This window comes from Trichoplusia ni, chromosome 13 (genome assembly GCF_003590095.1).
Source record: "Trichoplusia ni isolate ovarian cell line Hi5 chromosome 13, tn1, whole genome shotgun sequence".
Taxonomy (NCBI): Eukaryota; Metazoa; Arthropoda; class Insecta; order Lepidoptera; family Noctuidae; genus Trichoplusia; species Trichoplusia ni.
Genome location: NC_039490.1, coordinates 11,368,109 through 11,386,407, shown reverse-complemented (window position 1 = coordinate 11,386,407; position 18,299 = coordinate 11,368,109). Strand labels below are relative to the sequence as shown.

General features: G+C 37.8%; 1 protein-coding gene across 1 annotated transcript; it reads left to right on the top strand.

Annotated features, from left to right (window-relative positions):
- The first annotated feature begins 14,518 nt into the window (after positions 1 to 14,518).
- Positions 14,519 to 17,479, top strand: LOC113499977. Its single transcript, XM_026880607.1, has 2 exons — positions 14,519 to 15,479; positions 15,519 to 17,479. Exons 1-2 carry the CDS (start codon positions 15,137 to 15,139, stop codon positions 16,157 to 16,159), a joined length of 984 nt encoding a protein of 327 aa, XP_026736408.1. The 5' UTR covers positions 14,519 to 15,136; the 3' UTR covers positions 16,160 to 17,479.
- Positions 17,480 to 18,299: the final 820 nt, after the last annotated feature.

Sequence of the window (18,299 nt, the reverse complement as noted above, 5' to 3'; positions counted from 1 at the left end):
CCAAGAGCATTGATCATCATTTATAAGGGTGGAAAAAGCTGTTATTATTGTTTTATTATAACGTTCTACAGTGTTTATTTGTGGGGTGTATCTAGGGGTGTAATGCACATTAGGTACCTTGTACTTATTGAACAAATTCCTAATCTCGTATAATGTGATTTGTGTTCCATTATCCAAGATAACGCACTGTGGGACACCATGTACCAAGAATATATTGTTCTCTAAAAGTTTGCAGATAGTTTTAGCGTTAGCACTCCTCATAGGAAACAATAAACAGTACTTAGAGAAACAGCAAGTTGACACAAAGAGGTATGAATTTTGTCGCCTAGACACAGGCAACGGGCCGACGATGTCGATGCTCAACATCTGAAAGGGACGTGAACACTCCTTTGGTTTACCCATTAGGCCTAGTGGGGCGTGATTAGCTTGTTTGTGAGCAATACACGTGTCGCACGAGGTTACCGCTTCCACAACGTCCCTATGCATGCCGGGCCAATAGTAACGTAGGGTCAGTCTCTTATAAGTCTTGTAGATGCCAAGATGCCCCGCTGTAGGTTCAGCATGGTTCTCACTAATGATGCACGGCCTTAATTCCGACGGGATCACTTCTTTCCATTCAAACTCATCTAATAATGTAAATTTGCTTTTGACATATCGAAATAACCTGTCGTCCTTAACTATATAGTTCGGAAACGACGACGGGTGTTGTTGAGAACCGTGATATATATTCAAGTACCACTTGTCATTTGTACGTGTATGTGGGTTTGACTGAGAAGTGCCCGCGTCTACCAAAGTGGCCACAGGAAACGCCCGAGATAAGGCGTCCGGGAGAGTATTGTCCACACCACGGCGGTGTTTAATGTCAAAGTTGAAAGTCTAACCCCCCACCGTGCCAAGCGGCCGGATGGGTTCTGTAGCTTCAGAAACCATTTTAGAGCCGAGAGAGATTCTCCACCCCTAATAAGTACCTCATATTCAAGCTCAGCTTTTCTTAGGTGAATAAAATTGATTGGGTGAGTTCCCATTTTATAAACTACTCAAAACAAAATAGGGCCCACTAAATTTTTAGGCTGTAATTACAAAAATATTCATATTTAATTGTTATTTTTTGATAAATGTGGTTAGGCTAAGGATTAAGAAATTGTTAGCATAATCAACAATCAAAATTGTTGATTTCCTTAAAATTACACACAAAATTCACTTTTTTGGTAAATTGCAACAAAGTAACGAACACTGTAAACTTAACCTAACTTTGTTTTTTTGCAAATAATCCTAGAGCAATATTTTTCTTAGTAACGAGTAGGACCTACTCTACTCTGGATGCACTCCCTGAGCCTATCTGGTACACTTTCAATTAGGTGAGTAACATTTTTCTCTGGTATTCGTTCCCAACAGAGGTTTAGCGCGTTTATGAGCTCCTGTTGACTATTCAATTGACTATAACTCTCCTTAAGGCTTCTCTTTACTTGATCCCATAGATGTTCAATGGGATTAAGATCGGGGCTCATTGCAGGCCATGGCAAAACGGAAATGTTGGCTTCAGAAAGTGCTCTTTGTGTGATGCGAGCCGTATGGGGACGAGCATTATCTTGCATTAACACAAAACCAGAGTGGGTACTCTTTGTGAAAATGGGATAACGTGAGGTTGGATAACTCGCTCAACGTAACTAGTGGTCGTTACGGACCCTTCCTCAACAATTACAAGCTCTGTTCTGCCCCTCAAGCTAATTCCTCCCCACACCATAACACTTAGACCCCCAAAACGATCTGTTCCATGGATGCAGGGTTCTGTAAATCGTTCGCCTTGTTTTCTCCACACGCGTATTCGTTTGTCGTCACTATAAAACTTGACCTTACATTCGTCTGTAAAGAGTACCGTGCTCCAATCCTCTATAAACCAAACCAAATGTTCCCTAGCGAACCTTAAACGTGCTGCTCGATGAGCCCTGGTCAGTTTGAGTCGAACTGCCCGTACTCTGGAGCATTGACCATCTTCGTGGAGACGATTTCGGATGGTTTGGTCACTGACTTGGGTACCTGTCGATCGCCGTAGTCGCATTTGTAAGGTCCGGGCGATTACTGTTCGCTCACGACGTGCAGTTAACCGGATATAACGGTCTTCATGTGCAGTTGTAGCTCTTGTTCTTCCTGTTCCAGGTCTCCTAGCTACACTCCCGGTTTTCTGGTAGCGCTCCCACACGTTTCTGATAGCTCTTCGCGACACTCCGACACGTATTGCTACTGATCTCTGGGACTCTCCCTCCTGAAGCAGTGCAACTGCTCTTGCAGCTGTTTCCAGGTCCATGTGACGTCGAGAACTAGCCATAATAACCACAATTATAACAGAAATTAAACAAAACAGTTCAAGAAGGCAACGTCTAACCAAAAAACTAAGAGCCACACTGAGAACATAAGTGACAAAATGAATGCAACTTTGTGTTTTTTCAAGCACTTCACTTTTTCTGCCCATCCACTTGAATAAAACGCATAAATCGTTGCTCAAAACGATAATAATGACTCGTAAACATGTCTACTTCACATCTTAATACTTCATTTTGCTAATCTTTGCCAACTGGGGAATTCTTAACATAAAAATAAAATAATTATTGTGGGCCCTATTTTGTTTTGAGTAGTTTACAACAAGAACCAATGAGTAGTAATTAAACAATTGGAAATAATTAAATAATAACCAATTACACAGGTGAGTGTTACAACGTAGGGTTTCCTACTTTCACAATTAATAAAATATTTTGATAATTACAGTATCAGTTATAAGAATAACTAATAAGAACAATAACTGAGATTAAGTATATTATTAAATCTCAGTTAAACATTAATTATAGTATTTAATTAGTAAGTAATAAATTATAGTATTACATTATATTCTTATAATAGTTATATTAAATTATAGTAGAATTTGAATTTTTAATTCACATTATACAAAATAGAGAATACCGCTACGATGCAAGCCGAGCGATAACCTGAGTACCTGTGCCAATTAAGGTTGGGCGGCACTGTGGCGGTGAGGGCCGCACAGGTAGGCTGTGCGGACCGTTAACCAAAAAGGAAGATAAAAGAAACAGAGCTAGGTTGTACAGGTCTGAGGCTAGGTCCGGCTAGATCGCGGGTTTGTGGCACAGGTAATCCAGCTCTCGCTCGTGTATGAGTAAGGGGGTACCGTCCCTGGGGGTCCTCGTAGGGTGCTCGGAGATCTGGCTGAAGCTGCCCAGAAGCTGGGGTCGCTGGCGCGTCAACGGCCGCGGCCACCAGTAGATACTGAGCTGCCGGCTGGAGAGCGGGACCCGCAGATTGAAGTGAGATGGTGCAACCCGTAGGGTGACCCCCAAGATTGGGGTATAATTACACCTTAGGAGTCGTGGCAGCAGCCGCCAGTTATGGCAATCGAGAGGGAATGTCACGTAGCCTCTCACATTTTGACGTTTTGCATTAGGGCGGACCACTGTCGCCGCGTACATAGACAATTAGTAAGTTGGCCATAGACGCAACGTTACAACCGACCGGGCGACCAACCGAACAAACTGACCGATTTATATGTATAATATTCAAATACAAATAAACCTAGGAATCAAACTTAGTAGCGTTCATTTATACATTATATATATCTGTTTTGCGTATATCTATTATAAAATCGTAAAAGGCAAAACTTTGTTACTAACCTCTTGAAAATGGTTGAACGGATTTTGATGTTTGGCACATAAATATGTTACCTATAGCCTAAAGCAAAATAAACAAAAAACGAAACAAACAATGAAATAACATTATATTATACCTGTTAGTTCTGTAAACGCTATAACAGATGGTTGAAGCCATTTTTGTGATGTACTCACTGATAATCTATCGATATTTTCATTCACAAATTTCTCCACGTCATCAATTTCACTCTCAGATTCACTAGGAATAACCATACGTTTGGGGTTTTCTGGAGGAAAGATATTATAATCTTCAATCTCTGATTCTTCATTTTCACTCAACTCGTTTTTTCTAGCAATTTCTTCAAAAATACTAGCTTCCAATAAGTCAATGTCGCGCAAATCATCTAGCTACAGGCTCGCTAGCAACAAAATAACTTACAAATGTCACGACCTTATTATCGTTCCAGCGAACAACTGCCAAACGGTTCCTGTCACAGCTAACTTCAGCAAAGTCCTCTTGGCGAAAGCCTTTTCTTGCACTTACTTTAGGTTTGGGTACTAATTAAATAGGCATGGCAAAGTCTTCCGGTGATCTCCTACTTCGTATTAAAGACTCTTTTGCAAACTCTTGCTGATCAAAAGATGTTTTATAACTCATTGTGCCATACTCTTCTTTTTCAAATTTCATCCATACTACACTTGAGAGCAATAAAATCGCACACCTTGAATATTACTAAATAAGGCAGTTTTTTTCGTGAATCTGAACAAAATATTTAAAAAAAACATATTATTTGAAAGCCTACCAAATTACCTTTCTAATGATATCAAATGCAGTGTAAAAAAATACCCATAAGAGGTTTTAGGGCACAAAACCCCAGAAACGGGTAAAATTACCCAATTTTGCTTGAAGAATAATGAAAATCAAACCCAAAATTCTTAATCAAATTGTTTATCAATAAGGTGTATTCCCTCCGGGAAGCCTTAATTACAGCTCTTAATCGATTTTTCATAGACCTTATTAATTTTATAATGAAATCTTGTGGTATAGCGTTCCACTCCTCTTCAATGGTATGTTGAAGATCTCGGAGGCTCGTAGGAGCAGGGCTTCTTTCTCGAACTCTTCTTTTTAGCTCATCCCAGACATGCTCAATCGGATTGAGATCAGGACTACGAGCTGGCCACTCCATAGTGGTGATTCCAACATCTTCCATGTAGTCGCAAGCTGTTCTGGCGACATGCGGTCTGGCGTTGTCGTGCATTAGAAGAAAATTTTCTCCCATAAGCCACGCAAGCGGCCTCACATGTTCTTCAAGCACTTCTTCGACGTATCGTGCAGCCGTCAGACCCTTCGATCTCGGGCCGGTATTCGCCCCAGTAATGAATACAATGTCAGTTTTAGTGTCCAACATTATGCCACCCCAAAACATACACGATCCACCGCCAAAAGCCACGCGTTCACTTATGCAGCATTGTGAAAATCTCTCTGATGACCTTCGGTAGACCCTTGAAAGTCCATCATGACCATATAAAGTCCTTCTGCACTCATCAGAGAACATAACAGACCGCACATAGGTCATACGTCCAATTTAAATGTTCCCTTGCAAATCGGGCTTGTCGGTGAGCTGTGGTCAATTTGGGACCATTTGCTGGGCGATGTGAAGTCAGTCCTGCTTCACCAAGTCTTCTTCTGACTGTCCACCGTAGCCACCGGTCTCTTGAAACCTCTGGTACACACGACGAACAGAGTAGCTGCTCAAATTAAGTCGTCGACCAACTTCACTTTGATTATGGCCTGCTTCGAACAAGGTAATAACTTGAGCGGCTTCTGCAGGCGTGGTATCCATATTTTTCAGTACGCTTTTAGTAGAGATGTTATCACGTTGACCTACGGTATGCAACTGATTAAAAATCCAAAAACACCAACCCTTTTATACTGCGGGTAAGGGGTGCTAGTAGTGACAATGCTAACGGGTGAATTTTGCTAATTTGGCGTACGGCTGGTTTCTGTAAGTTTCGTGAAGGTCAATGATTTTAATTTTGTGTTTTTTTAAAGCTAAGTTTGTATTGTTTAATTTTGCCTAATGATTTGCAGTCAATATCTTTAGATTTAAGAAAAAAAACAGTAATAAACGAATTTACAGGGGGTGTGCGATTTTATTGCTCTCAACTACTCTCAAGTGTATTTCGGAGTATCTCACCGACTGACCCATTTTCCCTTTATTGCAGTGAATGAATGGCGCTGTAGGGCCTTCTTGGATATTGAGTATGTTTTTAAAATCTTCACTTGACATTACACAATAACTTCAATTGGTGCCTTATCTGAAGAACAGGACTATATGAACTGGTGCCAGTCCCATGGGGTCATTATGGTAAATTGCGACTGTCTCTCTTTTTTTCTGTCAATGATAGAATGAACACCATCCACCTCCATATGAGTATGATCTTTCATAAGGTATTTATGGTTAACGCATTGCAGATTGGGTATTTTCCATAATAACTATAAGACGTATTTTCCATAATAACTATAAGAAAACGCGCGCTTTATTGAAACGCGCTTTAGCATGTGTACGGCCTGAATAAAAAGTATGTGGTTGTAAACGCGCGTCATCGAAACGCGCGTTGAACGCTTGTCATCTGAACGTACTCATAGTCATCAGAGTCGAAAGCCTCTTTTAGTAATTGTGTAAGTTCAGTCCACGTACTAACCTTAGGCTTAATATGTCTCTACCAGTGAAAAGCATTCTCTGAAAAGATTTAATAGGCATAATTAAACATAACATCCGCCTTGAATTTCTTGGTGACACGAAATTCTCTAACTTCTGAATAAAAGCGCGTACAGACCCAAAATGGTACAAATTATCAGCAAGACAATGCTTATCGTTGACATGTGCAGCTTCATTTTTTCAACATGGGCAGAATTCGAACCCGCAGCATTTTGGTTCAGGAAAAATGTCTCTTTTTCCACGATTAAACGACACATATTTTTCACCCGTTTTATATATTATTTATTTCACCAAAAATATTTGCTAAGTCCGATATGATTGTATTGAGTATTAAACCGCTATACTACACCGAGAGTGACACTGCGCCACGCGCTCCAAATATGGCAAGGGTCGCCATGAAGGGAGTATGTTTTAATAAGACAACTGTTCCCGATCGATTACCATTTAATACTACTGTTCTTATATAAATGCAATACATTTTATATAACATAGATCTTACATAGATACTACACCTCACAAGTCTTACTATCATATTTTGGCTTATTTGGAAAGTGATAATCGCAGTTGTTCGGCCGGGCCGGCTGGTTCTGAATGTTGCCCAATGTGTGCATTACCGTTGTTGTGAGACCTATATTTGGGTTCAAGATCAGTGAGTTGTGATGTGGCAATGGTAAATGTAGCCTTTAGTTTATGTTTTCGTGTAAAGAGTTCAGAATTAGTTTATGTAATACGTGCTAACCGTTACGTAATGTGGTTCCTATATGATATGGCCTTGGATACTCCGGCCGCAGTATTAATTCCTACTAGACTTGACTGAAATTCCGACAAGATAAGTTCTACAGCATCTAGATCCTCCCGGTTCCTGGGTATCCAAGCCAGGCTCCTGAATGTCATCACTAGAATTCTAGAATCACAAAAATTCATCATCCTGCTTTTCTTGATAAAATCTCCACATTTTTTTAATGTTTAGGTCTGAAAAAACATATTTTCTTGTTGACGTGGCTAATCTGCAGTAGTGCGATTCTATACATTGAAATGTCTCGATGAATTTTCTTTTTTTTAGCTAAATTATAGTATTCAGTCCACCAATTGAAATCTGATTTCAATGCATAATACCTACTGCCTAATACTAATAAGCTATTACATTATGTACGTACTATTAGTGATTCATGAAATAATAAGTTTTTTTTATATAATCTGACTTATTAAATATTCACAAAAATAGGATCTACATATGTACACTTAAAATAAGTACAAAAAATTGTACTGCTGCTATTATTATTGACTGTGTAGTTGATAATGATAGCCGTATTTTTAATGAAATAACTGGAAACCTCCGTTTCCATACTCCAAGACACTTGGAAGAAGGGTACATTATAGATAGGTGTAACAATGTGACCGGGCACATTCCACTTAACCCTTTATATTTTCCTTTGTATTTTGTATTTGTATGTTTATTTGTATTTTGAAACTTTAATACGTGTAATATCTATCGAGTTTCACACAGTTTGGTGGGTTTAATTATTTTGTTATATGTTTTTAGAACCAATAAAAGATTTTATTATTATTATTATTATTATTATTTATAACTCAACCTCGTAAAATTTATAAATTACCCAGTTTTATGGTAGTTTTCAATAAATTAAAATACACGTATTTTTTAATTTTTCTTTATTTTTATTAGAAAAGTACCAAAATGAAAAAAAGGGGAGTGTGACAGATATGTTACATTGACACAAACTGCTCCTTTAAGATGTATGGAAGGCCCTATAACAATTATTTTGTTTATTGTAGCATAACGCTACGCCACACTTTTCACACAGCGTTTGTGTTACGCCTCCACATTTAGGATATTTACACCTGATCCTTTTCTCAGCCCACACAGGCCAATGACCAACTTGGTCTTGGCGTACAACTACCGGGGGCACATACTGAGCTGGACCTTTGCGCTTTTTGGCTTGAATTTCCGGCTCAATGTTTCTCCGTGTTATATTTGCCTTTGTCCCGATCTTACATAATACTGTACCAACCTCTTCTCGGAAAGCGGCTGACGACAATATGTTCTCTTGCATGTTTTTGGTTTTATATACTCTCTTATATAGCAACCAGGCATTGGACATAGCAAGATCCAAAAAGTGGTAAAACATACGAACTTGCCATCTTTTGCTTCGGAGTTTGATCTTATATCTTCCCATGATACTATCTATCAAATCAAAGCCGCCCATATGACGGTTATATTCTCCTACTATATTTGGTCGATCAATGGTTATATAACATTTACGCACCTTGTCATACCTTGAAACTTGAGCTTTAGGTAGTTCGCCTACAAAACTTGAAGCAAGTGTGACTATTTTATTGTCTTTCCAGGCAACTGTAGAGATCTCTGTTCCTTCAATACTGCCAACATATTCAATTGAGTAGCCTCGATCTTTTTTAGAGATCTCTTTATCCTGGGGGAGTTTGCAATCAGGTATACGATTACGTCGTATTGTCCCAAGGCTAAGAATGCCTTCTTTGGCTAGATATTCCAAGAGTGCCAAAGATGTAAAATAGTTATCGAAATAAAGACGATAGTTTTGATTTCGCGGTATTTCACGAGAAAGTCTCACAACAACATTTGATGCAGCTCCTAAATCTGGTTCACCAGGCTCAACTTTATTTTCTGTTCCAGTTTCAGGCTCAAATTTGTATGCAAAACCGCTCACACCACTCAGTACATAAATTTTGTAGCCCCATTTATTTGGCTTCTTAGGGTTATACCTTTTCAAATTGTGTCTGGCTTTAGTTGAGCAAATTTGCTCATCCACGCAAAGATACTTTTCCAGGGGCACATTCTGGCAGGTTTCATTTAGAGTTTGAATAACTGGCCTAATTTTGAAAAGACGGTCATGGTCGTTATGATCGCGAGGAACATTATTTGAATTGTCGTTGAAATGTATAAATCGCCTTATTTTTTCAAATTTATTTACTGGCATTGTGTCTTTTACAAGAGGTGTTCCTATGTTCCTGCTCCAATGTTTCGTAACTCTTGGAAGATGCACTAACGACATGATGTATACAAGTCCAATGAATTGCTGCATATCTGTCTCTGTGACACGAAAAGTCTTACTTGGATCTTTTTGCACAATATATAGATTCGTTTGATTAGCAATGTTTTCAATCAAGTTTTTTGGAAATATTTTGAAAAAGAACTGGATCGGAGTATCAAGGTCTAAGAAATCCGGGGACAAGGTCTCGTTACCTGTGAAACGGAGTTGTTGCTCATTCAGTTCTAGGTTCCTCTTCCTCCAGCGTACATTCAGTTTTTGCCTGGTTTGACGGCGATTTGCTGATGGTCCTGGTTGAGGAGATGATCTTGACTGGGAAGAAGATGCAGCGGTGGGCGAATCCTGGGAAATATCATCATGATGCTCCAAACCTTCAATAATACTATTGATATCTAAACCCTCAATATTTTCAGAAGCTTCATCATCACAAGGGAGGTCCAGATCTGGAATAAAATCTGGATCTGCAACGCTGTCGTCATCATCGTCCAATCCATCCTCACTAGCTTCATAATCAAAGAGAAACTGTTCGATTTCCTCTTCTAGCAGGTTTCGAGAAGTCATCCTGTAAAAATATCAAACAAAGGTCAATGTACTAAACGATAGGAAAGTCATTAGGCAATGTACCAGAAATGTCACAAACCATAATTCAATAATTTTATAACAAATTACTTAATTTTTACGCGTAGTTAATAACAAGTTATCTAAATTACATACTTACTTTTTAGTTTCACAGCACAGCTAGGTATTTTATCCAGTTTTTATATTTTTTTCGAATTTTTCAAATCTCACCCACTAACGTCTTTTACAAACTGACGACATGAGAATTTCGAACCAACTTTGATACAAGTAACGCCATCTAGTTTGCATAAATGACACTAAGTATGTATCGAACGGTTTGTTACCGTTGTGACACAGTGAATTAAAATGGAATAAAACAACAACTTTAGATTTTTTGAGGAGTTGTTTTGTTTGTTACAGTTATGTCACATAGTGATATAAAGGGTCCATCAATGTTACTGATAGTCCACTATGTAGAGGCTGTCTTCAACATGAAGAATCAGCGGCACACGTGCTCCTAGAGTGCACGGGGGTCGCGGAATGCCGGGCAGGGATCCTCGGTTCACCGAGCTCCGTCACAGAAGCCTGCGAACGTTCCATTAGACTTCTGCGCTTCTGGAGGGAGTTGGGATGGCTGGACTGACAGCCTCCCAAAGCCACCTGACGCACAATGGGCCGACTTGGAGCCTACGTGCGAAAAAAGGAGCCCATCACCAGTAACCAGTAACCAGTGTAACAATGTGATGTCTCATTAGAGTGGAATAAATTGACTAAAGACTGATTACACTACTGACTACAAGAATATTAAAAGGTACCTTTCAATAGTATTTCATGTTCTTATATGGGCTTCATTGTACATTTGCTGACTGCGTGAAGTTGGATTTAATAAAGGAGTCAATAAATAAGGTTTGCTTGGATAGGCACTATCTCCGATCAACCAGCCATTTCCATATAAACCAGTTTCACATTCCGCTGGAAAATCAATAAAAACATGTTTCTAAAATCACTTCCAAGTGTAGAGGTTTTTTTTGTTATTGTTCAAAATAGGTAGTATGAAGCAACTAGACACTTTTCTCTCAGTGTTAAATTGTTAAAAATTGTTGCATCATGAGTTGATATAGGCCAACGGGCAACAACATTCATTAATCTTAAATGTGCATCGCACACAGCTTGCACATTCATAGAGAAATATCCTTCCCTATTTCTAAATTCTTCTCCAATATTAGAATCTATAAATTAAACACACAATGATGAGAATGAATATTAAAAGTTAATTTTCTTAAAAATACAATGTACTTACTTGGTGATTGTGATTACTTGAATATGGTGTGCCATCAATTGAACCCAGGACTCTTGGAAACTGGGTAATATTTTAAAAATCTTCCTGGGTATTGCGATGTATATGTATATAATTTCTATATAACCTTGCTATTACAGATGGCACATTGGCTTTAATAAGCCCCGCTGATGATTTTGAGACTCCTACAAAATCTGCAATAGACACTAACATTGTGCCTAAGTCATAAAATCTTAAGGTTAAAAATAGCTGATGCAAAGGAGTTATCCCATGATTTCTGAAAATGAAAAAATGCTTTAAAAATTGTATAGGTACATTACAATAAGTAATTAACATTAAATGAATATATATTTCTCATTCAAGTTGGTTCTTACCTTTCTGAGAATACTTTAAACTATGGATATATTTCTATTAAAAAATAACTAACAGCAGTTTTGTTTAAGCGAAATCTATACGTGTATTCGCTACTATTTAGTTCGTTCATATGGTTTATGCGGGTCTTGTAGTTTATGGGATTCATTTCCAAAATCACTTTCCCAATCAGATAATTCCATTAACATTCACTAGACTCGGACATTACTAGAAATGATGGAAACACCGCATTTCTACGAAAGTATTTGAACGATAAACAATACATATCCCTGCAATTCAATGGATTGACAAATTTGGTTATCTTTACTATAATACACGGTGACTTTTTAATCTAGTCTTACAAAACCAGCCCAGTTCATGTATCCAATGACTTGAAAACATTAATGAAAAAAAAAAATAGGTATTTATGATTGAATGAATTTAAAATGCAATTTTTATTCAATATTATGATGCAATTCGTAGTTTTTTAGAAACACAGCTCTGTTGCGAGCGCGGTCCGAGCCTTGTTACAATGGCGAGGGGCGCGGGCGGCGGCGTTTTTATCATTTTTAAGAGTATGTTTCAGATTTCTCTTGTTTAATTTTTCTTTGTGCTTATTATCTTAGTTGATGATAAGAAAAAAAAATCGCGCCTAGGGGTATTTTACGTCGGATACATGAACGGGGCTACTTTTGTAAGACGACTAAAAAATCACCGTGTATATTCAGATTGAAAGTTCAGTTCCTTAGGTAAATACCTTCTTTGGGTCTTTCTGGCAGGGATTTTTGGCAAGGGCCTCCTGTTTTTTCTGATGGTTCCCACAAAATGCGTTGCTTTATTAAGCAAAGTTCCAGTCGTCAGTACAAAGAGTGTGAACGTTATCTAAAAGATTGCTAAGCAAATCCATGACTACATTATGAGGAGTTCTATGAGTTGTTTCCTCATTTTTGCCAGCATAAACACTTATTCTATTTTATTTATGTTTTTATTGTACATGTAATTACAAGTAACATTGACTCATTTGTATTAGTAACAATTATGCTTACAAAGTATGTTAGTAATCTATACTAATATAAGAAAGCTGAAGAGTTTGTTTGTTTGTTTATTTGTTTGTTTGAACGCGCTAATATCAGAAACTACTGGTCCGAATTGAAAAATTCTTTTTGTATTGAATAGACCATTCATCGAGGAAGGCTTTTGGCTATAAACCATCACGCTGCGACTAATAGGAGCGAAGATACAATGGAAATTTGAAAAAAACAGGCCAGGTATAAATCATAACTTATATCTTCTACCCACGGGGACGAAGTCGCGGGCAACAGCTAGTTACTGATAAAACATTAACAGATTATTTTGTAGCATTCAAATCAAATCACCGCTGTGCCATCCCATGAGAAATTACACAGCAGCGATTCACATAATTACAATCCAGCCTGTCAGCGATCATCGCCAGAACGCTGTTGTCGCTAGCCCTGACTCTACGCACCAGGGATGATCACCTCTTGCGCATCGTTGTGTAAAAACAATCTACACGCTCTTCGGCGAACATCCCCGACGCGCTACAAAAGTGAGAGAGCCCAAAGACCACTCTGAACGCATTTTTAAACTGGATACCAAGGGCATTATAAGATTTTTGAGTATATCTAGCCCACAGGTTGCATGTGTAAAACGACGTGCAGTAGGCTCTGAAGAGAGTTATTTTGTCATTTTTTGAGCATCTTGCAAACCCGCGAGCTAGCATGTTCGCTCTCACTGACAACGCTCTCCGCTCCTTTTCCAAGTCTGCATCATCCCTGAGACCGGATGTCAAAACGTACCCTAAATATTTAATTAAACACTCTTTTCAATGGAGTTCCATTGAGAAATATGGGTGGTATTAATTTGGGACTCTTACCTCCGACCTCAAATAAAATGACTACACTTTTTTTAACATTATAAGTCAGGCCATGACTAGAGGCATACTTCTCACATATTTTAATAAGCTGCCGTAGGCCGCAAGGCGACGCGCTAAGCAGCGCCATGTCGTCAGCGTAATGGCTTGATTACACCTGCCGAGTAGAGTGGCGAGACAGTCAACCGTCACTCGGCCGAGACAGTGCTGTAGCCGAGTGTGTTCACACGTATTTTTGATGTTGTGGCGAGACAGTCAGTCAGTTCAGTTTATGTTATAATGGATCGTAGAAGAATTAACAGAATTGTTGGCTCAAGAGAAATCTCGCATTTGGACGAGACTAATGAATTATATTGCACAATAATAAGAACTTCGCAAATTGTACAATGTTTTCGGGTCCAGTCGGAGAATAGTTTGATCCAAGCAACATGTCCGCACAAGATTTAGCTGCAGCTGTAGTGTTATTGCTTGTGGCTAAGCGTAAACGTAAACGAACACATCGTTGGTTGAAAGATTGGTACATGAAAAGGCCAAAATACACTCACGAAAATCTCTTAAAAGACTTGATGTTAACTGAGGAAAATGACTTCAAAAATTATGTTCGACTGGACTTGGAACAAAAAACAAACATGAGGGAAGCAATACCACCTTTTCAACGGCTTTTAATAATATTACAGTATCTAACTACTGGGAATACTCTAGAAGATTTAAAGTTTCACAGTGCTATTTCCCCACAAAGTCTTTCCTTAATAATTTTGGAAACCTGGGATGCCATAATACATGTTTTGAAGAAATTGATTAAGGTAAGTAAATACATCTTTTCATTTATTTAATAAACTTTATATATTGAGATATGTCATTAGCATCATTTTCCTGTTGAGAATTGTCCATGTTCTTCTGATTACACTGGTCTACAAAATGTAACTTTTTGTGTGCCTTTTAATTGAATACTTTTTTTTTATATTGCTTTAAGATTACTAAATAGAAAAACAAGAATATGTTTTTTAAATTAGCTCTTATTTTTTAAATATACCTAATATACAAATATACAAATTAGAAGCCCTTTGTATATACTACTTACACAAAAATAATTACTTGCTTATCTCGTGGGATCTCTCTGTTATGTATCTTTATGTTGTATTCAAAATGTTCGGCCTCCAGGGCTGTCACAAAACTTTTTTGACAAAAATAATTAAATGAATTCGGCCTTTAATCTGTATGGATTTCGTAGATTATTTCATTTTTTTTTAAACCTTATCAATCAAATCCAAAATAAATGTGGCATTCTCACAAAATCGTAATTAATCTTGGTTAATTAACCAAGGTATTTTTTCGCTAAATACGTTAAGAAGTCAAATTAAATACAGGCAATAAAAAGCATAGAAAATATCATACATAAGCTGGGAGTACCTCCACGCGGTGAAGGCGGTAACAGTTTTACTGGCTAAAACTCCCATTATTATCCTTAACTAGACCTGATTAGATGCCTTCGGGCTTATGTTGTATTTGTGTTCTATTTCGTACATCTGTTTGGTGGCACGGTAGCCTACCCGGTAACGCAGGGGAGCAGCCACCAGGTAACATTTTAGTCTTAAGTAGCGGATTTATTTGTGTTCATGGAGCCAAACAAATCTCTTGAGTCTAATTTACCTCAGCAGAACCTGACCCGCTCTGCTGAGGGATGTTCTTCCGGGCTCCGACCGGAGGACTTAATGCTAGGAGGGCATGAGGGCGCCAACCCTCATGTTGGTCAGCGACCGGCAACAGATGGTGATTTGGAGAACGCCATACCTGGCCCTTCACACTCTCTGAGAGTATCTGAAAGTACAGTAAGAAAAGAGCTCACCAGATTAGAAATTTTTGGCTTGCTGCTCGAGGAGTGTAAAAAAAAAGATTTAAGACAACGACCGTCGGATTTGTCACGAAAAGAAAGGATCGATCTTATTAATAAAGCTCTTGGTAGGGACTATGAGCTGCCAATTTCAGAAGATGAACTTGCTGCTTCTGTAGCAAATTTCATTTCTAAATCTGAAATTTTTTATCAAAAATGTAATCGATCCATGCCTTATTTAATAAAAAAACATAAACAATGGTTTGATCAAGTTTTTGTGGCTGGGATTTTAATACCACCATTACCATCGACATCAGCCACAATAACATCACCCAGAACAGATAAATTTAAAAAACTATGCCCTAGACAGCAGCAAAGGTTGAAGAGAAGTCTTGCTATGAATCTCACCGCAGAGCCTCAAGTCAAAGTTGTGAAAGCTTTTGTAGATACAGTGAGTACAGAATATGGAGAACCTTTAACAAATAAAGCAGTTCAAGATTTGGAACGAGTAATAATCACCTGCCTTGAGACCCCTAGCAACGCCACTACTATATCAAATACCTTAAAACATTCAACCCAATTACGTCCATATACACCAAATGAAGCTTTAGCGGTACTAATAGACAGAAAATTGTCAGTGGAAACTTACAAATTTTTGCAAACGGACGCAAACGATAGGGGATTTCCACTTTACCCACCGTATTACAAAGTGCAGGAAGCAAGAAAATCTTGTTACCCATCCGAGCCGGTTGAAGTTTCAGAGAGTTCAGAGAGTTCCAGTATCAAAAAGAAATCAGAGACCTTATAATGGCAGAAAGCGAATGGGTAAACGAACAAATTAAAACTTTGACGCCTGTTTGCCCTCACTTCTAAAGAACACAAAATAGAAGCAACAGCAAAACTATATTTGACCGTAATTGACGGAAAAGTTTTGAATACGCTGCTAAACACGCCGTCAAAGATGCGTTGTCCCTTTTGTAGTCTTACTGCCACAAGTTTTAATGACTTGGAAAAAGCTTTTGTACAACCTGTACGGCAGGAAGCTTTACAACACGGTATTAGTCCAATGCATGCATGGATAAGAGTTCTAGAATTCTTATTGCATCTTGGCTACAAAAGCATAGTACAAAAATGGCGAATATTGCAGCAAAAGGCTATACAAATAGAAATTAGACAAAAAATGGGTCTAATGGTTGACGTTGTAAAGCCAAATGCGAGGACCACAAACGACGGCAACACTGCTCGTACTGCATTATCCGATAAAAATAGAGCCTAATTTGCCAGTATCTTAGGTGTAGAACATTGGCTAGTAGATGATTTACATACAATTTTAATAGCTTTGTCTTGTGGTCTGCCCTTAGATTCAGCCACATTAAGACAGCACACAGCCACAGAAATTTGTAGAATTTTGCCACGATTTAGCTCGTAAATATGTTCAAAAATATAACTGGCACCCCATGACCGTCACAATACATAAAATATTGATTCATGGCAAAGCTATCATAGAGGCATCAAATCTACCTTTGGGTATGTTATCCGAACAGGCAGTCGAATCTCGCAACAAATTGTGGAGACATGACCGGGAACATCATTCCAGGAAAAACGATAGAAAAATAACTATTTTGGACCTTTTCCATCGCGCTTTGGAGTCATCGGTTCCAATTATTTATAGCCAAAATAAACCAAAAAAGATCAAAATGGCTACCATTGCCGCCAACTGTTATAAGTTTATTAAAACCAGTGTCAGTGGATGACCTCCAAGTGAATACCGCGCTGACAGAGCATGATGTAACAGAAGAGGAAAGTGAAGAACAGCAGCGTGATAGATGCTTGTTCTTTCTACTGAAGATAATAAACTTTGAAAGAATAAATTAGTACATAGATGTCTGTTTTCCTAAAAAAAGTAACGAGCTGTATCAGTCCCTTGTAATTAAGTTTATTGCCACTAACCTAGCACAAATCTTGACTCTGTGCTGCAACTGAGAATTTTCTTTTGATTTGACAGCAATTTAATTTTCCAACCTCTTATCCACCTCAGCTAAGGCTGTTGGAAAAATGAAATGGATATGCTCGAAAAAATTGTAGTAGATAGGGGAAACGGTATAGTTATTGGCCAGATAAGAGTCTTTAAAATTTAGAATCTATAGTAAAATTAAAATTCCCAGTTAAAAATAAATGAAAGTTATGTCATATGGTTGTGTATTCATGTTTTTATAAAATATGTCATTATACAAACTCTGTTATTAAATATTTTGAGAATACAATCAACATAAAAACATAAAACTTAAAATTATAGTTATTGGCCATAACATTGCAGTTATTGGCCATGAGATCTTATAGTAATTAGCCACATCGTTAATTAAATATAAATTAAAACTTTAGACATGTTTTAATTACATAAACAATGGCTTTAGCAATTAAAACATGTCTTCTTCATTATCTTCATACTCAAAAGGTTCAGAGTCATTATCATTTAACAAAAAACATTTATGGCATACAAAATCAGTAAGCTCATCATCTTCTGGCAAATGCTCTTCGTGTTTATTAGGAATGCACTGACGATGATAGTAGTTTTTACAAGAATCACATAATAGGGACTTATTTTTAACAGCTAGACGCTTGCACATATCACAATTAACTACTTCTATATTTGATATTATCTTTGGTTTACTGTTGTCTTTTTTAGTTTCAGTTTTAAAATTGTTTTCCTTTTCAGAGTTTTCATTTTCGTTCTCAATATTGACATTTTCATCATTTTTGCTAGCTTTTTTTGATTTCTTTCCTATACCTTTAGCTTTATTTGTCTTCACAGCATCTTTTTCCCGTGCAACTGCCTTCTCCTCTCGTTTTCTTTTTCTCTCCAGTTTTTGATTCTCTTTTTCTTGTTTGTTTAATTCTTTTCTTTCAATGACAGATCTAAATTTCTCAGAAGTAATGACAAAGGGGTA